Consider the following 25,986-nt stretch of genomic DNA (forward strand, 5'->3'; position numbering starts at 1 on the left):
CTCCTCCTCGTTCTGCTCGGTGCACACAAATGCTTTCAGCTTTCTTTTTATGAATTTCTTTACACGTGGATGGAAAAATATTAGAGATCAAAATACAGAGAGATGGGGGAGAGAAGCGAAGAAAAGCTCGAATTTTCAAAATTTGTTTTGGGTGGGAATGTGAAAAATATTGATATGGATTTTAGGGAAAAATGGGAATTTTTGAATTTTTACACGTAGGGAAGGATTCAGAATCTAGAATCCAGAAGTCAGGCGGTACGGTAGGAGATGTCGGCGAGATCGTCGTCGTCAAAAACTTCTTCGCACGCCAAGCTTACCAAACCGATTTCCTCGTCGGGCGTGCTTCCGGAGTGGCTGGAAAAAAAAATTGGCTCCGCCCACTTTTGCAATAGCGCCGCACGGTTAGAGAGTGTCTAGCTGTCTACGTCTCTACGGCGGCGGCGGCGCTCTTGATGTCATGAGAGACGCAGACAGTTAGACACTCTCGCTTCTCTGTGTCTCTTCTCCAGCCGCCTATCTTTGAGAGCTCATATCTCAAAAGTGTGAAGAGCTATCAAAAAACTTTCAACTACAAAAATGTTGCTTTAAGTTTGATCTACATTTTTGTAGTTGAAAGTTTTTCGATAGCTATTCACACTTTTGAGATATACGCATTTGAAAGATAGGTACTCAGAAGAAGAGGCGCAGAGAGAGTGTCCGATAGAGCGCACTTACTAGTATTCGGTGCTTTCCGACTGTGGTCGACAGTCTTTGAGCATTGGAGGCGGTGGGTTGAGACGGGCGGAGCATGTCGGCTTCGCGTCGGCGGTCGGTGACGTGGCGACGACGGCGGAGACCGTACGCGGACGAGACGATCTTCTAATGAATCTGGTTAGGAATGGGTGGGGGAATGCGCGCTCTATTGATAACGAGGGAGAGAGAGGGAGACGCAGACAACGAGAGAGTCTAGTTGTCTGCGTCTCTCTTGCTGGCGGCGTCTCTCTAGGCGATGGTGAGAGAGATGCAGACAGCTAGACACTCTCGTTGTCTGCGTATCTCCTCAAAGCTTCGAGAGAGTGTGCTAGACGGAGAGACGCAGGCAACGAGACTGTCTACCTGTCTGCGTCTCTCATACTTAGAATTCTGGATTTTAGGCCTTTTTGAACTGAAATTCGCATTTTTTTTCGGGTTTTTTACTGAAAAATTACAAAATTGTCTGATTTTTCACGATATTTCATCAAAAAACCAGAAAAAAACCACGAAATTTTCCATATTTCCGAACCACGAGAGACGCAGACAACGAGAGTGTCTAGCTGTCTGCGTCTCTCATCATTAGAGAACGCGCTGAACAGAGAGACGCCGACAGTTAGACACTCTCGTCGTCTGCGTCTCTCTTACTCAGGAAGTATGAGAAATTCCGGGTTTTTTTAAAACAGTAATCATGAAAAATCGGAAAATTTCACGTTAAAAAACCAAAAAAGATTGGAAATTTCAGTTGAAAGAGACCCGAAATCGAGAATTCTAAGTATAAGTATGAGAGGCGCAGGAAACTAGACGTTCTCGTTGTCTGCGTCTATCTCTCTCACTAACAATCTGAGCGATAAGGAGAGACGCAGACAGCGAGAGTGTCAAACTGTCAGCGTCTCTCATTCTTGAAATTCTGGGGTTTCGAGAGTGCGCTCTATTGATAACCGAGAACCGAGACAGAGACGACAAGAGTGTCTAACTGTCTGCGTCTCGATGGCGACGGCGGCGCTCTCAATGCTATGAGAAACGCAGACAGCTAGACGCTCTCGTCGTCTGCGTCTCTTTTCCAGTTGTCAATTTTCAAATGCGTATATCTCAAGAGAGTGAAGAGCTATCAAAAAACTTTCAACTACAAAAATCTTGCTCTAAGTTTGATCTACATTTTTGTAGTTGACAACTTTTTGATAGCTGTTCACACTTTTGAGATATGCGTCTTTAAAGACAATCAGCGAGGTGAAGGACGCAGACAGGTAGACACTCTCGTTGTCTGAGTCTCTCTTATCAATAGAGCGTATTTTCCTTCCTTCCTCTTCCCCTTTTCCATCCAAAAAACTCACTTGCAAGTACTAAACAGTTTACTCCTCACACTTCCCCTCGGCGACGATAACCACTCGGCGGCTTTCGTCAAATTGCTGGAACTCTTCCTCCGACACTCGGCCACCGCATTCGACTTACAGCAACTATGAACAGCCAGCCCACAGTCCTTACACTTAAATCCCTGCCTGAGTATTCCCCACAGAAGTTTATTACAGTGACTACACGTCGTCGGCGTGAGGAATGTGGTCTCGTGGAAGTTGTGTTTGAAACCTCTTCTCAAATCCTTCGTATTCTTATTCGCCGCCATAAAATACGTCTTCAACTCGTCCTTCGAAATCTGACCGTCCATATCCACGTCGATGTTCACAAAGGCGTCGATGAAGGGGAAATTGCCGGCGATTAGTTGGAATTCTTCCTGGGAAATGAAGCCGTCACGGTCGTGGTCGTAGTGCTTGAAGACGGCGTCAACCATGGCGCTGATGTGTTTGGATACTGTAGCGTTGTCGGGCGCCACGGACACGCCGGATGCCCATTCGGCGAAGACGACACCACGCGAGGGTTCGAACTGCAAATATAGACAGGTTACAGTAGGCACCAAACTACAGTAACCTGCTAAAGGTACAGTAACCCGGAATCCTAATATTTGAAATTACAGTAATCCTGGTTACTCTATTTACTATCGTAACCACTAAACTCTCGGATCCTGACTACAGTAAGCTTGATCCTGAATCCCAGAAATGTGTCTACAGTAGTCTGGGTGAAAACTACAGTAATCAAAGTACAGTAACCCGGATCCCAATGTTTCTGGATCTGATATTATCTACAGTAACCGGACTACTGTAACAGCTTAGATCCTGGATCCAGACTACAGTAATCCCAAGGATCCGAACTTTTAGGATTCTCCAAACTACAGTAGTCCATGGGAGCTACAGTAACCACTAGGATCCAATATTTTTAGGCTACAGTAACCCTCAGAACTACAGTAGTCACCTGGATCCTGGATCTCGACTACAGTACTCCCTAGGACCTGAAACATCTGGAATACAACAAAACTACGGTAACCTTCCGCATTAAAACGTCAAATTTTTCATATTTTTGAAAAGCTGACGTCTTCAAAATTTTCAACGCTTTGTATCTCTGCTCCCTCTAGCTCTATTCAAAATCTGAAACCATATTCAGAATTCCCACGTCTTCAGGTTCCTTACATTCATAAAAGTTTTCGGTTCCCTCCTCAACGACAGCTCATAGATATCATCATCACTATATCTGATATCCAGGGACACTTTCAACGTGTTAATCAAGTCCATATTCATCTCCGGCAGGTTGTGTCCTTTCTGATTGAATACCAGAAAATTCGAGAGCAAAGTGGCGAGTTTCACGAGTTTCTCACTGCTGATACATTTGGTTTTTTCGAAATTCGCACCCGAGCAGTTGATTGCGACGAGGTCTTTCAGATGGACACCTCTGAAAATATAAATTTAATATTCGAGTAGATCAAATCTAGAGCTTCATTTTTGTAGTTGAAAGTTTTTTGATAGCTTTTCACATTTTTGAGATACGGTTGCTCAAAGTTGTAGAGTGATGAAAAAAGACGCAGAGAATCGAGAGTGTCTAGCTGTCTGCGTCTCTTCTTCTGGGTACTTATCTTTAAAGGCGCATATCTCAACAGCGTAAATAGCTATCAAAAAACTGTCAACTGCAAAAATGTAGAGCTATATTCGATCTACACAACCAATATAAATTCGAACAAATTTAACGTTACTAGCATATCGAAACAGGATCTAAAAACTAACATAATAGGAATGCGGAACTTCTTGTTGCATGCCGCCAACGCCTTGCGATACTCGCTGAAATTGTGTTGAGCCGAGAGAAGACTCGTCAGTTGGTTCAATTCCTTCTTGATATCATTCGACAGCACCGCATAAGTCTTCGCCAGCCGTGCCACCGACGAGTGGGTGATCCCTCCGACCACTGACATCAATGTGTTGAAATTATTGATTTTTCGAAGGTGCTTTGCCACGTGGACGAACTTTACGAGGATTTCGGCCCTCTCTTTTGGAGTCGTCTTGTTGAGGATCATACATTGAACCCAGTTGGAGAGATTCTGCAGATTAGGGTTTTGATTAATATCAAGGAGATTAAGAGGAATTGGTTTTTGGTTGATTAGAGAGATCAGTTGGGAGGAAAGAGTCTATTTTAACATGAAGACGTGAGGATTCTGAATCCGTTTTCAGATTTTGAATAGGGCTAGAGGGAGCAGAGATACAGGGCTTTGAAAATTTTGAAGACAGATTCAGAATCTTGAAGATGTAGACGTCAGCTTTTCGAAAATGCAGAAAATTTGGCTCTGTTCCAAAATCGGAGGCCCATAAAAAAATCGGAGGCCCATGGCAGAATCGGAGGCCCGTAAAAAAATCGGAGGCCCATAAAAAAATAAGAGGCCCGTAGCAGAATCGGAGGCCCATGGCAGAATCGGAGGCCCATGGTAGATAGAGAATGTCATCGTTTATAAATGATGAAAAACTCCCTTATAAGCATCTGAAGTAGTGCAGAAGTCTGAAAACCATGTTGTAACTACATGATGCGCAAAGCTTATTTAAATTTTATTTTTTCATTCATTGCTAATTATAACAGATCTTTTTTAACACATTTATTTAATGAATAACATATATACAATTATTTACATGAAAAGAAATAATACATAATATACAAGTAAAAATACAATTATATACATGAAGTTATTCAGGTGTTTAAAAAAAAGAGTACTCGGTTACATCTACAAATCCTATTACACGAAATTGAGTACCTAATTTGAAGTCCATGCGATGAGAATAAAATTTGTTCCAGTAATCGTTTAAAACCTCCTCCACACCTCTTCTAACGACAAAAAACGACGTGGACACAGAACATCCGCTGTTCCCTCAGTCACAACCTCCTTTTCTATGACTCCATCGTTGTCTTCTTCCACATTCTCTCTTCCGCCAACATCTGCGACAACACTATCTACATCAAACTTACCCTCTCCGACAACAACTAGACGAAGTGGCTACAGATCATCTACTGTATCTACACCTACTATCACAACTCGATTGTCGTTTATATCTACATCCACTGTTCCATCTGCCGGCACATCTCCCACCACTACGGCCACTGCGTCTACATTTACTGTCCCTCTGTCATCCACTGCAACGTCAAAAGTTACACCAACAGCCACGACACCTTCCCAAACTACTACTAAGAAATCCATAATTCATAGCCCCACTAACCCGCCCACAAGATCAAGACATGTTACAACAGGTTGCCCCACAACGACAAAGAGAACGAAAACATCCTCTTCGGGTTTCAAATCCCCTACAACTCCGAAGCCTCCAAAACTTCCAAAGATGCATAAGGCACCCAAAGTACAAACTGGCAAAGGCGGATAGTTGCTTCCCATTTTTTTCTTTTAACAATTATTCACATAAATGTGTCACTTTCTTCGGGTAAACAAATGTGTTAAAAAAGATCTGTTATAATTAGCAATGAATGAAAAAATAAAATTAAAATAAGCTTTGCGCATCATGTAGTTACAACATGGTTTTCAGACTTCTGCACTACTTCAGCTGCTTGTAGGGGAGTTTTTCATCATTTATAAACGAAGACATTCTCTATCTACCATGGGCCTTCGATTTTTTTATGGGCCTCTTATTTTTTTACGGGCCTCCGATTCTGCCATGGGCCTCCGATTTTTTTATGGGCCTCCGATTCTGCCATGGGCCTCCGATTCTGCCATGGGCCTCCGATTTTTTTATAGGCCTCCGATTTTGGAACAGAGCCGAAAATTTGACGTTTTAGTCTGTAGGATTACTGTAGTTTTGTTGTATTCCAGATGTTTCAGATCCTAGGGAGTACTGTAGTCTGCATCCAGGATCCAGGATTCCAGAGGTTACTGTAGCCAAGCACCAATGACTACTGTAGTTTTGAGGGTTACTGTAACTTTAGAACATTGGGTCCTAGTGGTTACTGTACCTCCCATAGACTACTGTAGTTTTGAGGATCCTGTGGATGTTTTTGGATCCTAGAGGATTACTGTAGTCTAGTCTGGATCCAGGATCTCTGCTGTTACAGTAGTCCGAGGTTACTGTAGGTAGGATCGTAAATTCAGGAGATTCCAAAAGTATGAAAAAGATTACTGTAGGTTGAACGAGTACTGTAGTTTGGAAGATCCTATAAATTTGAAGATTTTTGGATCCTGGGGGATTACTGTAGTCTGGATCCAGGATCTCAGCTGTTACAGTAGTCCGGTTACTGTAGGTAGTAATTAGGTTACTGAAAGACTACAGTATTAGGGATCCCAGGATCCCAGGAACCCGTTACTGTAGTTAGGATCCCAAAAAGTACAGTAACCTGGATCCAGATTACTGTAGTCCTGTTTATTGTGTATCTCGGCACATTTTTAACTTTTTCAATATTTGAAAACAGATTCAGAATCCTCATGTCTTCAGCTTTTTAGTAATATAACTTTTTTGAAGAAAATTTTTATTCTATGCCACCCACTCACATTGAACACAGAAATACTCCTCTCCAGCATCGGACACGACTTCAAATGCCCATCTTTCACGTATTGTTTCAGTTCGGTTATCTTAAAATAAAATAATTTTTCAAAATCTCAAAAATAATTCAAATTCCCACCGAAATCCTCGACAAGACGCGGTAGTCAATATGGGATAGTGACGTGGAGATGTCGCTGGCCGAGGCTTGAACAAACGATAGGGAGAAGGCGGTCTGAAATTTTCAAGTTGATAACCTGTAGATCACAAAAAAATCGATTAAAAAAGTACGAGTGAAAATTTTTTGTGTGCAATGGGAAATGGTGGAGGGGTGCCTGGTGTTGGGAGGGTTTCGAAACCGATTCGTATGGTTATCTGAAATTTTTGTAATGTGGAGGAAGTGCGCTCTATTGATAACCAAGAACCGAGACAGAGACGACAAGAGTGTCTAACTGTCTGCGTCTTGATGGCGGCGGCCGCGCTCTCAATGCTATGAGAAACGCAGACAGCTAGACGCTCTCGTCGTCTGCGTCTCTTTTCCAGTTGCCAATTTTCAAATGCGTATATCTAAAAAGAGTGAAGAGATATCAAAAAACTTTCAATTACAAAAATCTTGCTCTAAGCTTGATCTACATTTTTGTAGTTGGAAGGTTTTTAATAGCTGCTCACGCTTTTGAGATATGCGTCTTTAAAGACAATCAGCGAGGTGAAGAGACGCTCTCTTTGTCTGCGCCTCTCATGGCATTAAGAGCGTCGCCGCCGCTGTCTGCGACAGCTAGAGAGTTATCAATAGAGCGCACTTACCATTAAATTCAGCAAATCAGGAAGCAACTTAACCAGCACACACCTTTCCACACAATTTTTTTTCACAAAACTTATTATTTCTCAAGCCCGCCACCAGACCAAAACGACCTACCTGCTTGGCAAGCGGATTTCTTACAGACACAGCACGAAGCCAAGCGAATGATGGTCTGAAAATCTTATTTTCAGTAAAAAGTTTTTTTTATCGAACAAAAAAAACTCACAGCGAGCTTACGTCCAACCCATTTCGGATGCTCTCGTTCACATCCTCGGCTATCGTTTTCAGACGGACGACTTGAGCACACACTTGTGGTTGAGCATCGAAGTGCATTGGGAACTTCTCGATCCAGAAGGCGACGGCGCGGCATACCGCCTCGCGGTGTTCGATGTCTCGGGTTTCCTGAAATTGTATAATTTTGAGGGGGCGTATTGGCTTAATGGGGAGTTGAAACTGGTTCAAAATTATGTTCATTTTGTAGATCAAAGCCAGAGCTTCATTTTTGTAGTTGAAAGATTTTTGATAGCTATTCACACTCTTGAAATACGCGTCATTAAAGATTGTTACCTACGAGACGTGGAGCGAGAGACGCAGAGAAGCAAGAGTGTCTGCCTTCTCTGCGTCTCATCTCCCCTATTTCTTGATACCGCCCATTTTTGACGTCGCGTATCTCTAAAGCGTGAATAGCTATCAAAAAGTGGTAAACTACAAAAATGGAGAGCAAGGTTAGGTCTACAAAAATCGATAAAATTTTTAAATTTTGGATCATGGAGAAAAAAATTAGACTGTTGCAAAGTTGAGCGATTTTCGTTTGTTTTTATATGCAAATGCGCGCTACGGCTACACTGATTACGCGGGAATAGTTAAAAAGAATTATAATTATATTTTCGCTGGAATTTTCCGGGTTCTCATGACATTTTTTGTGTAGAAATTTTCTTGAAAATACCTTTTTTGTTGACATTTCAAATTTTTCGCTGCCAATATAATTGTTTTAAACCTTTGGACGTTTTCAAGAAAGAGGTGCATTTTTAAGAAATGAAGAAAAGTTTTGGAAAATTCTAGAATTTTCAGACCGATGCACCATGTTGGGGTTTATTGGCTCGAAGCACATTTATCTCAACTTTCAAAATTGCAAAGCTGGAATAAATTTGATTTTTGAAATCTACGTGTCAAAAAGTGTCTATTCACAAGTTTTAGAAACTTTTCGGATAAGGAGCCGGGATTTTTTCAATAGCTTTTTGACCGATGCACCATGTTGGGTCAAAATTTTACATTTGCCATAAATTGAAAAAATTTGAAATGTTACTTGACAAGAATCAAAAAATGGTGCATCAACTTCGAATTTCATCAATTTTTTGCAGATAACGGGTTTTTTTTTCGATTATACTATTTTGGCCCAACATGGTGCATCGGTCTGAAAATTTTAGAATTTTTCGAAAATGTTCTTTCTTGAATAAGTTCAAAAGTTTAAAACACTCATATTGGCAGCAAAAAACTTGAAATTTCACCAAAAATGTCATTTCATGAAAATTGAATTTTCAGACCGATGCACTATATTGTGGTTTATTGGCTCAAAGCTCATTTATCTCAATTTTCAAAATTCCAAAGCAAAAATAAGTTTGATTTTTAAAATCTACGTGTCAAAAAGTGTCTATTCATCAGTTTTTAAAAAGGAAAATATTTTTTCAACAGTTTTTAAAAACCATTTTCAGACCGATGCACCATGTTGGGTCAAAATTTCAGAAATCGGAAAAATCTGCTAAAATTGATGAAATTTGAAGTGTCGACAAGTCATTTTTCAAAAAGAGAGCCGTTAGATTTTATGTAATTCGAAAAAATTGACTGTCGATGCACCATTTTGTGGATTTTCTTAAAGAGGGGGGGGGGGGGCTTCGGAAAAGCCGGAATTTGGAAATTTTTAATTTGTCACTCACAAATCAAAGTTTTCTAAATTTTCTTGGGGGCACCCAGAAAAATCAAGAAATCGCGTTTTCTAAATAATTCTGGGAAATTTCGGGAGTTTCATCAGAGATAACACATTTTTATCCAAACATCTATTTATTCTGTGCTCCACTCAATTCCTATTCATAATGAGGCAAGCATTATAATCACTCAACTCCATTGATACGTGAACTTTATTCGAATATCACAAACACAGAATCGGCAACTTCGCCAACTCTGTGAAAACAAATGAACTGGGGGAAAAATATAAAAACACGTGAACTACACAGGGAGGAAAAGGATTCCCAGAATCGGCAAGCTTGCGGCAAGCTTGCCGATACTGTTAATTAAAAAAGATATTCCAAAACATTTAAAAACGTGAACTCGGTGACAGTAGAGGGGGTACTTGGTGGATAGAATCATCGGTCTTCGAAATCGTGAAAACTGTCGATAAGATAAAGTAGATGCAGACGATATATATGAAATGGGCGTCATTCAAGTCTAAGTTGTCTGCAATGATAATGATTTATAGAAAACTTTGTTTTCTATTACGAACCTTTGTAAAGTGTTTTTCCAATTGTATCAAAATAATCTCAGTGATAAACCAACACTTATATTTATTGATTAAAAAACAGATAAGCAAACTGATAGATTGGGTCCTGCAATATGAACTTGTGTAATGTATATATCTTACCTGTCTGCGAGAAGGACGCTTTTCGAATAGTTTTCCATTCAAATAATACAGAAATAAAGAACATTGCTACCGCTGAATGAGAAATGAATTTTCTTCGACTTCAAGTGAGCATCAGGGAATAAAGATCGTTGGAAAAATATCAGCGTGCCCTAGATTTATAAAAACACAGTTCTAGAGCAATGTTCTTTATTTCTGTATTATTTGAATGGAAAACTATTCGAAAAGCGTCCTTCTCGCAGACAGGTAAGATATATACATTACACAAGTTCATATTGCAGGACCCAATCTATCAGTTTGCTTATCTGTTTTTTAATCAATAAATATAAGTGTTGGTTTATCACTGAGATTATTTTGATACAATTGGAAAAACACTTTACAAAGGTTCGTAATAGAAAACAAAGTTTTCTATAAATCATTATCATTGCAGACAACTTAGACTTGAATGACGCCCATTTCATATATATCGTCTGCATCTACTTTATCTTATCGACAGTTTTCACGATTTCGAAGACCGATGATTCTATCCACCAAGTACCCCCTCTACTGTCACCGAGTTCACGTTTTTAAATGTTTTGGAATATCTTTTTTAATTAACAGTATCGGCAAGCTTGCCGCAAGCTTGCCGATTCTGGGAATCCTTTTCCTCCCTGTGTAGTTCACGTGTTTTTATATTTTTCCCCCAGTTCATTTGTTTTCACAGAGTTGGCGAAGTTGCCGATTCTGTGTTTGTGATATTCGAATAAAGTTCACGTATTTATTTTATCAATGGTATGAAGTTTCAGAAAACCTAAGCTTTATATTAGGTGGAACTGGAAACATCTCATAGTTGTTATTTTACTGGAACTCCTCAACAGAATTATCTTCATTTGCTCTGATTGCAACTTTTTCTGTCCAAAAACATTGAATTCTCAGGTATAATACAATTTTTTGCAAAAAAGAAGTTTTCCTGTGAGCAGTCACAGAAATTTTTAAGTTTTTCGTATTTTGTTAATCAAAATTAAAAATTTCCAAATTCTGGCTTTCTTATATGCTCCAAAATGAGTTTTCCAATAAATTAAAGACAAAAATTCATACATTTTGGATTCAACAAGCAATTCAGAGAGATTTTTCTAGCCGATGCACCATATTGTGACCATTTTCAGAATTTCTTTCAAAATTAAAGAAAAAAGTGTTCCTTACCTGATAATAATTCACAAAATGTGTGATGAGACTCAAACTATCACTCAACCACTGGTGACTCAAGAACAAGGCGTCGGCGAATTGGATGTCATCAACCTCGTCGTCGGCGTCGATGTCTTAATTTCGGAATAAATTATCGCCTGGAATACAGAAACATTCTCTTACCAAAACATTCGACGCATCTCGCCACAAGTTGATCCTCCGTCAGAAGTTCTTGCTGTGGCTCCTCTTCCATCGTCGGTGGCGCCTCGACGTCGTCTGGAGCCGTCGTCTGGGAGCCGGAACGACTCTGGCGAGAGATCTGAAACTTTAAAAGTGAAATGAAATCTGAAAAAATTGTTCTTCATAAAATAAAATGAAATGGGGGGGGGGGGAGGGGGCAAACGAGAAGAGACTCTCTTTTTCTCTATTTCGTGTCGTCGATGCGCTGTCCGTCCCCCCTCACGCGCTCCTCTTATATGGTGGTAGAGCGAAAAAAGGGGAAAAAATTGTGGAGCAGCACCCGTAGAAGAAGAGAAGCTGAGAAATCGATAGCCTACGGCGAGAAAAAGCTCCGAGAAGAAGAGAAGAGAGACTCGGGGGGCACGACGCCTTCTTTCTTTTGGAGGCGATAGAGCGAAAAGGGGGGACGGATGAAGAAGTCCAAATTGGGAGAAGAGACTTGAAAGGAGAAATGGAATGGAAAAAGAAAATTGGGAGGAGATGGAGATGCACTAATATCAGATGCTAGGGAAAGTGCGCTCTACCGCACAACAGAAAACAGACAATGTGAATATCAGTAGAGCATACTTGCTATGGATACCAGAAGAAGATTTGAAAGACCCTAAGATGTACCAAGTTGAAAATTGATCATTTTGAACACGATGTAACTCTGCCAGTTTTGGTTAAAACTATTACTATTTACATTCAGTGTGTAGATCAAAACTAGGACTTCATTTTTGTAGTTGAAAACTTTTTGATATCTCTTTTAGGCTTTAAGATATAAGCCTTTAAAGCTGTGCGCGCCGACAAGAGGAGACGCAGACAATCAGACACCCTCGCTTCTCTGCGTCTCTCCTCTTTTATCGTTCTACGTACCCATCTTAGAAGCTGGATATCTCAAAAGCATGAATTACTATCAAAAAGTTGTCAACTACAAAAATGAAGACCTATTTTTGATCTACAAAATCCAAGAAAGAAAAATTGATTTCGACTTTTCCTGCAGCCATTATAAGCTCTCAAAGTTCACCTTTTATTTAAATATTTTTGGAACTGATCTCTTCGAAAATGGCTCAAATTGTGAGAAAAAGTGTGGAAACAATGAAATTCTGCACATTTTTAACTAAAAAAATATTTTTTCAAGACAGGTAACAAGAAAAACGAAGCCATTTTCCAAAATTTGAGATTTCTGATTTCTAACAAGTAAGGTCTTCTCTCTCTCCGCCTAGAAGAGGTGTCTGCTTGTCACAATAACTCAAAAATTAAATCGTACCTTGTTATTAGCCATCTCCACTGACCGAAAACCTAGAAATTTTTTCCTTGATTTTCGATCAGTGATTTAATAAATATGATAGTAAATGTTAGGTGGTGTCTAAGAAATTTCAGTTACCGAGACGGAAATTGTTGTTTAATTTTTGTTGGATTCTTATTTTGTATCCTGACGTGACTACAAATTGATGAAATTCGAAAATAATGACGTGAATAGGAAAATTGACCAGGAAATTCGAAAAATCGGTAATTTCAGAATTCTAAAAACATATAATTACTCTGTAAAAAGGCCAATTAACTCGATTATCTGACTTTCGACATGGAAATGATTGCGTTTTTTAAATTCAGCGTGCTTGAAAGTGCCCGTCCTTAAATTTTCAGACTACTCGGAGCATTTTTAGTCGGGTTTTTCGAGCCGATGCACCATATTGAGGTTTTTTAGATTCAATAGCATTTGAAGCCAATTATCTCGTTTTTTCAATTTTTGACAAGGAAAATATTGTGTTTTTCGAATTCAGCGTGTTTTGAACTGTCTATACTCAAAATTTCTGATAATTTGAAGCCGATGCACCATATTTTGCGATGGAGCGCGTTTACTGAGCCATAAAACTTCGAAAATTTTGAAAGCGCTGGTTTTGAAGAAAGTTAGCTGTGGAGCGCATTCACTCAAACCCAAAAATCTGGAAAATTCGAAAAAAAAATTTTTTATTTTTTGAAAAACTAGCCATAGAGCACAATTACCCTCCCACAAAAAAGCAAAAACACGAATTTTCAATGATTAGCGGTGGGGCGCGTTTGCCCAATTTTCGAATTTTTGGAAAATTGTCAGGTAGAGCGCGTTTGCTAATTCACAGAAGCAATGGAGCACATTCGCAACAATGTAAATTCTAACAGTATAGTGAGTATTCTCATTTTTTCAAATTTTGTTCAATAGAGCGCGTTTTCTTATTCCCCCTCCGAATTTTCCAGAGAATTTTCAAAATCGCGTCAAAAGCGCCCCAGAAAGATACATTTTCGAAATTTTTTGAGCAAACACGGCGAAAAATTCCAAAATTCCAAAAAAATTTGCATGAAAACGCGTGGGAGGCGCGCCAGACATGCCAAAAACTAACCAAAATGACTGATTTTCGAACGTTTTACGGACTACTGAAAACGCGCTGAAGGTGCGCCAGACAACGGATTGACTGAATTTTCAAACTTTTGGACATCTGGAGAAACAGATACACAAACAGACAGACAAACAAACACTGATGAAGAAAATGCGTCAAAGGCGCGCCAGATCTTGAATTTCCAAATTTTTCCAACGCATGCCCCATGACTAACGCTTTCGAAAATAAAGAAAATAAAATAAAAATTTGCATTTCCCCACCATCAATGTGTCGTCGTCTCAAATGCACAATAGGAACTTTTTTTCCAAAATTTTTTTTTCAAAAAAAAATTGGCACGTCACCCCCTCTCAAAAGTGCTTAAAATGGACCAACAAGGTAAAGTCAATCCCCGCCAAAAAATCCAAAAATCCGTGGCGTCGGGCGGCTCATCTGGGGGGCTCCGCCACACACCTGTGACGTCATCTGGAGTGGATGATGATGAGAAGATAGTGGTGGGGGGGACCGCCCGGAAATAGCCCCACCGCTTATTTTTGAATTCGTTCCCCCCCTTATTTGTGTGTGTCCTATTTCTCCGTCCCGTCCATTCCCCACGTCATTCGCAATGAAATTTGAGAGAGAAGACACAAAAAACGGGGGGCTAAAATGAAGAGGAGCATCGTCTTTTTTTTAGAAGAAAAAGATGGGAGAAGATTCGAATTGTGGAGCGGAAATGAAGTGGTGAAGGAGAAGAAAGGGGGCGTGGCCTAGGCAATCATGGAGAAGTTTCTAGTGGAGGGGTTCTTCAGACAGCCCTTGGTGATTTATAGCCTTTTACGTTTTTTTTTGCTGAAAAATTGTTTTTTTTTTGGGTGAACTTTTCGACTTTGGAAAAAAAACTGGGAATGACGTGATAATAATGATGATTTCGTTGGAGCACGTTTGCTCTAGGACTGTGATACTTGGAGTCGATGCTCAGCGAATTTGAAATTCTAGAAAAAAAACCAATATTTTGATGACAACCATCAAAATTTAAACAGTTGTAACTTTTTCCTCTGATGTTTATAATGTTCAAATTTTGTACCAATCTGTAGATCAAACCTAGATCTTCATTTTTGTAGTTGACAACTTTTTGATAGCTCTTCACACTTTTGAGATATGCGCCTATAAAGATTGGTACTTAGAACGACGAGAGACGCAGAGAAACGAGGGTGTCTGACTGTCTGCGCCTCTCCCCTCTAGGGTGCCTATCTTCAAAGCCGCATAACTCAACAACCTGTGAGAGCCAAATCATATTCCTGATTCCAAATAAAAACTGATTTTTTCAAAAATTTATAAAAATCTAAGAAAATAACTCCCAAATTTGAACTAGTATAACTCTGTCACCTGCTGTCATAAATGTTTGAATTTTATATATTCCTGTAGCTGAAATCTATATCTTCATTTTTGCAGTTGACAACTTTTTGATGGCTCTTCACATTGCTATGATACGCGCCTTCAAATAGTGACACTTAGAACGACTAGGGAGGAGAGACGCAGAGAAGCGAGAGTGTCTGACTGTCTGCGTCTCTCCATCTCTCCCTTCAACCTTCAAAGGCGCATATCTCAATAGCGTGAGCAGCTATGAAAAAGTTGTCAACTACAAAAATGAAGATCTAGGTTTGATCTACATGAAAAACATAAAATTTTGCATTTTCACAGCGGTTTTTAAAAGAAAAAACAGATGGTGTTTTTCGCGGTGCGATTGAGCTAATTTCTGTTAGTGTCCTACTTTGCCGAGGTTCTTTTCAAATCCATAAATTTCCAACTGATACACATAAGTATATGATGTCAACACAAAACACAAAACACATGACCTCCTCCTTGAATAACAGGAAATAAGTGGTAGTAATGGAAGAGGAAAGTTTCATGGAAATCCAATTAGTGTTTTTCTCTTCATGATATGTAGAAAACTGATGGAATCAGAAGATTTATGCAAGCAGATTGATATCGGAAACGGCGATGTGAAAAGGGGCGGAGCTTCATCTAAATACATGTAAATATATCAAAACTGGTCAAAGAAAAAGAAGAATTACAAAAAACCAGAACTTTTTTGTTCAAATTTCACATTTTCAGACATTTTAAGACAACTTTGTGAGATTTTATTTTAAAAATATTCAGAAGTTGTCGAACTTTGAGAGTGTGTAATGGCGTTAGGAAAAGTCGGAATTTATTTTTGTTTTTTGAATTCTGTAGATCAAATCTAGCTCTTTATTTTTATAGTTGACAACTTTTTGATACCTATTCACGCTTCTGAGATATGCGCCTTTAAAGATAAGTACATTTGATGCTCAAGGAGCGGAGAGAAGGAGACGCAGAGAAGAGAGAGTGTCTCGTTTCTCTGCGTCTTTCCGCTTGTTCTTTGGCTTCTCAAACAAACACCTGTGAAACAACTTGTAAATCTCATTTCCAATTCCAAATAAAAAATTTTCCAATTTTTTCAAAAGTTCATCAAAATTATAGGCAAAAACCCCTAGGTTTGAACTAGTATTACTCAGTCACCTGCAGTTGGAAATGCTTGAATTTTATATATTTCTGTAGATCAAATGTAGCTTTACATTTTTGTAGTTGACCACTTTTCAATAGCTATTCACGCTTTTGAGATATGAGTCTTTAAAGATGGACACATTTAATGTTCAAAACGAATCAAGAAGGAAACGCAGAGATGCGAGAGTGTCTCGTTTCTCTGCGTCTCTCGCTCTCAACGCTTAACTTTGCAGCGCTATATCTCGAAAGCGTGAATAGCTATCAAAAAGTTGTCAACTACAAAAATGTAGCTCTGCTTTTGATCTACACAACTAATATAAATTGTCGGTATTCTGTAAAAAACTGGAATGGATACACTGCTTCAAAAATGATCAATTTTCTACTAAAGCGAAGAACAAGGGATTCGAAATCCGAACAAAAACCAGTGGATAATGATGAGCTAACACAGAGTGAGACCCCTTAATCGAGAACGTACAAATACACAAACACACACACAAAGAAGGAATTCCATGAAAGAACATACAACAAGTTTGATGAGATGAGATGGGAGAAGGGAACTGAATAAACAATAATATATCTATGCACTCATATACCCTCAGGAGGATGAAAACGACGTAAATATTGGGAAGGGAGAGAGAGTGAAAAAGAGATGAAATTTGAGGATTTCTCTTCTCTCCTTTCCTCAAATGTGTTATGTTTATATCAGAGAAATTTGAGGCGAATTTGGACTCATTATAATCAAATTTTTCCCCAAACCCAGCAGGTTTGTGCCCCTAGATATATAATTGCATTTGTATCAATAGGTCACGGGGAAAAATTTATTGGGAATTCAGAAAAATTGAACCTTGAAAACCTAAATTTAGGAAAGTTTTGCTCCGTATCAACTAGCACCGCTTCAAAATCCGCGCTTCATGTGATTTTCAGTTAAAAGTGACCAACTTTGAGCGTCTGTAACATTCTGACCAAAAGACTCAGTTTATTGAATTTAATATCATTTTGTAGATCAAATCTAGGGCTACATTTTTGTAGTTGACAGTTTTTGGATAGCTGTTCACGTTTTTGAGATATGCGTCTTTAAAGTTAGACACCGGGAAGAGAGGGAGGAGAGAGTGAGACGCAGAGAAGCTAGAGTGTATGTCTTCTCTGCGACTCACCCCTTCTTTCTATGACGTAACTGTACATGAAAAATAGATTTAAAATGACCTGAAATTCGAATTTCGAAGGTTTTTGAGTAAACTCCAAATCTCCATAAAAATGCTAACTTCGGAAGAGTGTCCTGGGCCTAAAAAATGTTGCACCGTTTTGATTTTATATTGGTCATGTAGATCAAATCTAGCTCTCCATTTTTGCAGTTGACAACTTTTTGATAGCACTTCACGCTTTTGAGATACGACAGCTTGAAGTTAGGCGACGGGAGAGGAGACGCAAAGAAAGCAGACACTCTCGCTTCTCTGCGTCTCTCTCTCGCCCCCACCCTCTTGTTGTTTCAGGAACCTATCTTTAAAGGCGCATATCTCAAAAGCGTGAATAGCTATCAAAAAGTTGTCAATTACAAAAATGTTGCTCTATTTTTGATCTACACGCTCATATAAAAAGGAAACTTTATTTGAGAGATGAAAACACTATATGACGATCACTTTGCAGGCATCAGCCGACGTCTTGCCACCTTCTTTCTCGGGCGGAGCACCTGAAAATTAATCGATAATCTTTATTTTTGATTTTCAACTATCCCAAAAAACTCACCACAAACGAGCACACGAGTTGTCTGCTCACTTGCATCACCGCCGCCGCATTATTAAACTGTCCACAGTAGAACGGAGCCGAGAAGATAGTGACGAGACGACGATTCGCGAAAAACTCGTAGCCGTCTTGAACGACTTGATGAGCTCGAACGACCATGTCGATTTTCAGCTTTTTCAGCGTTTTCCATAGAGCGTGTTTGCCAAAGACTACGGAGACACCACGCGAGTTCGGTCCATAATCTTTTTCGAAATTCGATGGGTCACTCCAGAGAACATCCATAGCGAGGGTGCCGACTTGCGGGTTGTCGAATGGGCGGCGAATGATACGAAGGTCTTGAAGACTGTTCATCTGAAAATTTTCAGATTTTTATATGGATGTGTAGATCAAACCTTGATCGATATTTTTGTAGTTGACAACTTTTCGATAGCGTCGCTAGATTTTCAGATATGCGCCTTTAAAGTTAGGCGCTACTAGCGGCGAAAGAGAAGAGGAGAGGGAGACGCAGACAGCTAGACACTCTCGTTTCTCTGCCCGCTCTCTCGCTTCAGCTGGAATCTTCCAAAATTCTACTTTCACAACAAAACCATTAAGTTTGCACAACTTTTTATGGAAAAATAAAAAATTTTCTGGCTAAAAATTGGCTGACTTTAACATTCTACTGTGAAAAAAATAAAGTTTGGCCAAGGATTTTCAAAAAAAATTTTCGCGCCCAAAACACTTTAGTGCATTTGTGAACTAAAGTGTTTTGGGCGCGAAAATTTTTTTTGAAAATCCTTGGCCAAACTTTATTTTTTTCACAGTATAACTATCTAATTTTTGATCCAATTTTTAAAAACTTGAATGATTTTTGTAGATCAAATCTCGCTCTACATTTTTGTAGTTGGCAACTTTTTCATAGCTATTCACGCTTTCAATATATTCGTCTCTAAAGTTAGGCGCTTCTAACGACGAGAGTAAGAGAGAAGAGAAGTGGGAGACGCAGGCAGCTAGACACTCTCGTTTCTCTGCGCGCGCTCTCTCGTCTCGCTGTAGAAGTGGAAGGCTTATATTGTCGAAATAAAAAAAGTGATACCCGGTGTTTGCGTACTTAGTGGAAAAATTATTAAAATTAGCAGTAAGTCCGCAAACACCGGGTATCACTTTTTTTATTTTGACAATACGGCAAATAAGATACAACCTTATAACAATCTCAGAAAGTTATGCCGAGAACATTGAAAAAAGAAACAAAATTTTTAAATTCTGTTAATTGAAAAATGGTAAAGTTTGAAACGCTGAAACTATCTTATTTGTGATCCAATTTTTAAAAACTTATATAATTCTTGTAGATCAAATCTCGCTCTACATTTCTGTAGTTGACTACTTTTTGATAGCCCTTCACACTTTCGAGATATGAGCAATTGAAGTTAGGTACCTCCAACGGCGCGAGAGAGGAGAGGGAGACGCAGACAGTTAGCCACTCTCGTTTCTCTGCGCTTTCTTCTTCTAGCCCCCAATCTTTGAAGCTGTGTATCTCAAAAGCGTGAATAGCTATCAAAAAGTTGTCAACTACAAAAATGGAGATCCAGTTTTGATCTACACATCTAATTGACTCACCTGTTTCGAAATGCCTCCATGCATGCACAAAATCTTTCCCCCGACGAGAGCAGTCAACGGCATATGTGTGAACACTTGTTGGAACGCAAACCAGACACCAGGCTTCTTATAACGACGAACCACCTCATCATAGAATCCGTACTGCTTATTGATGTTGGGACATTCGTGATTTCCACGGAGAAGGAAGAAGTGGTTGCGGAAAATCATTTTGTACGAAAAAAGGAGGAGTATCGTCTCGAGACAATGTTTCCCACGATCCACATAGTCTCCAAGAAACAAATAATTCGCTCGATGCGGGAATCCGTTTTTGTCGAAAAGCCGTAAGAGATCACTGAACTGTCCGTGAATGTCACCGCAGATATTGATCGGTGCAGTGAGTTCAACCATTGACGCTTGCTTCCAAAATACCGTTCTGGAAATGTAAGTTCGCTCTACAGTCACAAAAAATGACTATTAGCTCAGGAAAGGTCTTACAACTGCGCTCTACCGAAATCCCCTCGAAAAATGTCTCTTTTTCTCTGAGTCTCTCAATTTCGCACACTATTTTCTTTGGTTTCGGTAGAGCGCGGTTGTAAGAAGTGTGTCGTGATAATAACTCACCGAACTTGAGCCAGAAAATTCATACATTCATCGGGCGGAATAACGCGAGTCAATTCGTTGTCTGGATGCTTTCCACTCTCTAGAACACGCATCAGGATACTGTAAGCCCAGCGGACCTGAAATTTTCAGGCTGAAAATCAAATTTTTTGAAGAAAAAAAAATTGTGGTCGAGAGCTGAAGTTATAAGATTTTTAAATCTGCTTTCAACTTTTGTCTGGGATGAAAATGATCCGAGATATACGCGATATGCGCCGCACGATTTTAACACTTCAAATAGACTTTTTTGGAAAAATATTTATATATTTGAGAAGCTGAACTTATGAGAATTTCGAATTAGTTTTCAGATTTGATCTACCTCTAAAACTGCCCGAGTTACAGCCCTTCAAAACTGGTCAAGGTCAGCGCCGCGCTGCAAGTCGTGTCTGTTGCAACAGAGCGCGATTTCAACCTTACGAATTTGAATTTCAAAGAAAAATTTTGTACGAATGGAAAGCTACAAGAATTTTGAATCTGTTTATAAATTTGATCTACCATCAAAACTGACCGAGTTAGAACGATTTCCGTTTTGTCGCTTCAAACCGCGCCCACAAAGAGAATCCGCGTGCGTAAAAGCTGTGTATCTCGGTCAGTTTTGATGGTAGATCAAATTTGAAACTAGTTTCAGAATCCTCAGGGTAGCAGCTTTCCAACAATATCAAATTCGCCTGAATTGGAGTAGAGTGCGACAGAGCGCAGTTGCATTTTTATAGGCATCGCGCTCGAACTTCAATATAGCGCATTTGGCACCACCCTTTCGTGTGACCTACATGCTTCTTATCCTGTTCACTCAAAACCGTCTTATTATTCTTGGTTCGTGTCGAGACCACCGTCGAACGGACCGTCGCCTTCGACTTGCTCGCTTTTGAGTTTTTCGATTTTTCTGAATATTTTTTTGGAATATTTTTGGACCTTTGTGAACTCACTTTTCTTCATAAACGAGGGTTTTCCCTTCATTACCATTCTCACCGAGTTGATACAATTTCTTTATTGAATTTTTTAAAATCGAAATCTTCGTATTGGCAAGCGAAGAAAATGTTAAAATGGGAATGAGAGGGAAAATCGGGGGGAGAGATGAGATACCGACAGAAAAATTATGGGGGAAAGATGGGGACACGTGGAGAAGACAAAATAATATTAATTATTGATTTTTCAAACAAAAAAAATGACGTGATACACAAGAAATGGGGGAGGGATATGAGATTCTAGTAAAGTGTCAATAGAGCGCAATTGTCACTACGGGAAATCAATCAATAAATTATCTACTCTGCAAACAAATCATCGAGCATTGGAACCACCAGATCCTCGTAGTTCTTCACCATATCTTCGAATCCTTCGCCTTCGACTTGATTCGCGTTGAACGCTTCTCTATAGGTGGAGAACACCAGATTACGGAGATCCGCCTCGGATTTTCCACTGATTGCTTGCTCGAGATGGAGTTTCAGGAACGCGAAGTTTACCTGGAAATTTGAAAAAAACATGAAAAAAATAAAATTTTCAGTTGAAAAATTGCCAACTTTGAAGCTATACAACTTTTTTCTTTGTTGTCACATCATAAATCTTTTTAGGCGGTTTTGTAGATCAAATCTAGCTTTACATTTTTGTAGTTGGAAGTTTTTTGATAGCTATTCACGCTTTTGAGATATCACGGTTCGAAAATTGACACCTCAAGAAGGTGAAGGAGAGACGCAGAGAAACGAGACATGCTGGCTTCTCTGCGTCTCCCCTCCTCTTCGTTAAAGTCACAATCTTTAAAGCACCATAACTCAAAAGCGTGAAGAGCTATCAAAAAGTTGTCAACTACAAAAATAGAGATTTAGTTTTGATCTACAAAACCATTGAAAATTGAAAAAGATTTATTGCAAACTGAAAAAGATACAGCAATTCAAAGTTGACAGTTTTTAACTAACCACTCATTTTCAAAGACGCATATCTCGAAAGGTTGAAGAGCTATCAAAAAAGTGTCAAGAACAAAAATGTAGATCTATTTTTGATCTACACACAAATTACAAATTTAAACACACTGCACTCTATATGTTTAAGCTACACCATGTCAAACTTGTATCATTTTTAATTTACTCACCTCCGCCTCACTCATTCCAATGACCTCTCCCAACAAGAATCTCTCTTCAAAATCAATCTCTTGACTCATCAAGAATCTCTTCGCAATCACACGAAGCTGATATACTTCTTGTGCAGTTTCCAGGTTTCTGTTGGCAATTATCTCCTCCGGAATCCCTTCGTCAGTGTTGTCGAACATTCTGAATGCACGTGGGATGCGTGGATCATCTTCAGGTACTCCAGGAATGAAGAGATGAACCCATTTTGCGCCTTCCTCGCTGAAAAATCATGATTTTAAAAAATGCAAAAAAAAAGTGGGCGCGGGGGCAAAACCGAACCACGATCTATCAGGGCGACAGTGGGGAGCGCAACCTTTGCGCCACGCGGGCAGCAAAGAGAGTTCAGGGTGGGGTGGGTATAGGAAACTGTTGGATTCGAGGATTTGAACAGGAGGTGGCGCGTCGCAGGCACGCCAGACTCAATCTAGACAAATAACGTACCGATAAAGAATAGGCCTCCGATGTGCGATAATTTCGCCGGCTGTGGAATTCATCGCCATCTCCGCCGGTAGATCCAGAAGACGTGTGATAAGAAGAAGCGTCAGAATCTTCGGTGGCGGATGCTCGGGCATCAATTCTGAATGAACACGTGGCTTACAGACACGGGGAATTAGGCGCCCACTCTTTGGCCCGTTCGCTGATTTCTTCTGTAGTTTGTGCTTCTTTGAATGCCTTCTGCCGCCACGTTTCAGACGACGGATTTGTGGGTGGAGCTTGACTCGGAGTGGGATTGGCATGGGGAGCTTCTCGGCACGATCCGCTTGTTCTTGAAGTGCTTGGATGAGGTCGTCGAGTGGGAGGATCTCATTGATCTGATCGAGATCCTCCAGGATTCTTGACATTCGTTGATTCTCGATCTCCTCCAGACGTCTCTCATATGCCGCGTGTTCCAGAGGGCGGAATTGGAATGGTGGTGAGAATTGCGATGATTTTTTGTGATTTCCGTTGAAAACCACACCGATTTCTGGGCACGGGACCAGTGGTGACGTGGAGAGCACTCGACGTTTTCGATGTGGTGTTGGAGCCGCGTTGTGCTTTTCGATCATTGTTTGAAGGGCTCGGTTGATGGTTGATGGAGTCATCTGGACATTAGAACATTAGAGAAGTAATAAGATAATGATAAGGAAAGTGAAAGTTACGAGAGCGAGAGCGAGAGAGACAAAAAAAGACAAAAAAGTGATAAGAAACACAATGGCCGTTGAACATGTGGTTGACACCAGGGGAACAGCCGAAATCAAAATCATCACATTTATATCCGCCCTGTGGTGTGCGCACCGGATTTGCCACAGATGGCTCAACTGGTAACAACCCAGGCTAGTAAAAAAATAGTCTGGGGTTCAATTCTTTTTGGTTTTATTATTTTTTGCATCTTTTTAGGAGCAGATTGGTATAAAAATCGTTGGGAATGGAGCGATTTCGGTTGAGATACAGAAATTCAATTTTTTAATTTTTCGAAATTTTTGAAAAAAAAATTATGAGGGGTTTAGAATTTAACAAAATTAAAAAAAGGTTCATGGGCATTAGATTCAAAATCTATAATAACAAAAATTTGTTGATTTTTTCAAATTTTTTTTGTTGTTTTTTTGGTTTTTCAAAATTTAACTTATTGTTAGAAATTTAGATATTTTTCGAATTCTTACTTCAAAGAATTCAATCGGAAATTGAAAAAAAAAATTTTTAAGAGAAAAATCTTTCGAAAAAGCCAAATTTCGAATTTTCCCGCTGAAAATCCGGGTACCAAATTCGGTGTTCCACCTCGCCCTTTATATCGGCCCTCGCCGCCGCGACTCGACTTTACCCCTTTTGGTGTAACCGGTAACAACTCCGTCCGGTAATCTCACCTCCGGGGTTCAATTCCCGACTACCCCAATTATTTTTTGCTTTTTAAAACAAGAATATTAGTACAGAAATTATTGAAAATAGACAGATTTTCGATGAGATATGGAGAAAATGTGTTCAAAAATGTGCAACGAGCTGGAATATCACTAATGAATGATATCTGACAAGAGAACACATATCGGAGAAAAAAGTAGTAATAAGTATTGACCGAATGAGAAAAGAAGAAGACAAACAATACATGTTGCACACACACACACACACACACACTGCTTATGGACGGGGCCCCCCCTACAGTGTCTCCCCTCTATCCCTTATAATGAGTCACGTGGGGAAAGTGATGTCATCCGATTCCAAAGGGCATTGTGATCTACCAAGGAATAGGAACATATTTTGAAATGTGTTATTCTGTCTAACCGGTATCTTGGATATGAATGCTTTTGTTGTTTGAAAGAGAGAGAGAGGGGGAGACGGAGAGAATTAGAGAAACAGAGAAAATAGAAAGTTCGAGAAGTTTCGGGGGGAAGAGGGGGTTCTGGGTACGAATGAGTGTTTACATAAATTTAAAATTTATTTGAATTCAAATTCAAAGATCCTTCATCCCTGACTGCCACCTCATTTATATCTGTCCTTGGGGTGAGACGCTGTTTTTGACTCCCGTGGCGCAGCTAGGTAGAGAAGTGGGTGGTGGAAAATAGGTTGGGGGTTCGATCCCGGGTGGGGTGTTCATTTTTTTTTTGATTTTTTAGAAATGGGTATGGAGGGATGGGAATAGTTTTGGAGGGGTTGGAGATTGGTTTTGTTTTTGCAAAAACATCGAATTTTCACAATTTGAATTTTTTTCATAAATTTCGGAAAAAAAGAAGAAAAATTCCAAAAAATACAAAAATGAGACTCGAAAAACGATAAAATATCAAATTTTTTGAAAAAATCTAATTTTGAAACATTTTTTATTTATTTTCCTGACAACTCAAAAATCTCCATTCTTGCAATTTTTTTTTGTAACTCAGAAATTTGAAAATTTATAAAAAAAGACCGGAAAAAAGACTACAACAACTACAACCACTTTATTTTTCAAAATTCAAAAAATTCAAATTTTTCAAAACTTTCAAAACTTTTAAATGTTAGGCTCCGCCCCTAAATTAGTAATGGTCCGGCCATTTCAGTTACATTTTGTGGGCGGAGCCTAAATTTCAAAACATCGAGTCTTAACCACTTTTTTTAAGGAGGTGCGCAATATCTGAAGCATAAGTTTTTCCAATTAAAAAAAAGCTTAGAATTTTTATTTTTTTAAAGTTTTTTTTCAAAAAATGTTTTCTTATGGAATGAAACTAAACCCATCATATCAAGTCCTATTATCACACTATACATATGACTCTGAGGAAATAAGTGGAAAGAAGAGATAACAGAGGAAAACTTTCATAACCCAGAAAAAAAAATGTGGAAAGGTGGGGAACAAAGGTCAATATCTTATCTCTTTTCACCTCTTCTCCACACAAGTAACAAATCAAAAAAAAAGAAAAAAATACGTGGCTTCCCTTAAAACATGATGTACTCTATAATGTTATTTCATGAAATTCCAAAAAAAAAAGTTTTCCGTGGAAAATCGAAAATCTCAAAAATTATGTACACAAGTTGTTGTCAATGTATGTTGAATGAATGAGGAAAAGAACTCGTGATCTATTCTAACTTTTTCTTTTTTTCCCGAATTGATAATAATAATATGGGGAAGCTGAGAGAAGAAAACATGAAAAGGTGAGATTCTTGTGATGATGATGATTAGTTTCTTTTCATG

At 39.2% G+C, this 25,986-nt stretch overlaps 4 protein-coding genes across 4 annotated transcripts; all 4 read right to left on the minus strand.

Moving 5' to 3' along the window:
* Positions 1–248: 248 nt before the first annotated feature.
* Positions 249–5,290, minus strand: GCK72_017128 (uncharacterized protein; the record flags this gene model as incomplete). Its single annotated transcript, XM_053731898.1, has 6 exons — positions 249–354; positions 715–855; positions 2,064–2,608; positions 3,249–3,507; positions 3,837–4,147; positions 5,120–5,290. 6 exons carry the CDS (start codon positions 5,288–5,290, stop codon positions 249–251), a joined length of 1,533 nt encoding a protein of 510 aa, XP_053580811.1.
* A 583-nt stretch (positions 5,291–5,873) lies between these two features.
* GCK72_017129 (uncharacterized protein) lies at positions 5,874–11,420 on the minus strand (the record flags this gene model as incomplete). Its single annotated transcript, XM_053731899.1, has 9 exons — positions 5,874–5,994; positions 6,052–6,163; positions 6,216–6,249; positions 6,584–6,664; positions 6,715–6,807; positions 7,489–7,543; positions 7,598–7,773; positions 11,186–11,301; positions 11,351–11,420. The coding sequence occupies 9 exons, from the start codon at positions 11,418–11,420 to the stop codon at positions 5,874–5,876; spliced, it is 858 nt and encodes a 285-aa protein (XP_053580812.1).
* A 6,476-nt stretch (positions 11,421–17,896) lies between these two features.
* GCK72_017130 (uncharacterized protein) lies at positions 17,897–21,198 on the minus strand (the record flags this gene model as incomplete). Its single annotated transcript, XM_053731900.1, has 6 exons — positions 17,897–17,950; positions 18,007–18,354; positions 19,600–20,011; positions 20,200–20,315; positions 21,006–21,118; positions 21,162–21,198. 6 exons carry the CDS (start codon positions 21,196–21,198, stop codon positions 17,897–17,899), a joined length of 1,080 nt encoding a protein of 359 aa, XP_053580813.1.
* A 299-nt stretch (positions 21,199–21,497) lies between these two features.
* Positions 21,498–23,437, minus strand: GCK72_017131 (uncharacterized protein; the record flags this gene model as incomplete). Its single annotated transcript, XM_003091499.2, has 3 exons — positions 21,498–21,695; positions 22,319–22,574; positions 22,797–23,437. 3 exons carry the CDS (start codon positions 23,435–23,437, stop codon positions 21,498–21,500), a joined length of 1,095 nt encoding a protein of 364 aa, XP_003091547.2.
* Between the last annotated feature and the right edge of the window lie 2,549 nt (positions 23,438–25,986).

This window comes from Caenorhabditis remanei, chromosome V, assembly GCF_010183535.1.
Source record: "Caenorhabditis remanei strain PX506 chromosome V, whole genome shotgun sequence".
In the NCBI taxonomy this organism is placed as follows: Eukaryota; Metazoa; Nematoda; class Chromadorea; order Rhabditida; family Rhabditidae; genus Caenorhabditis; species Caenorhabditis remanei.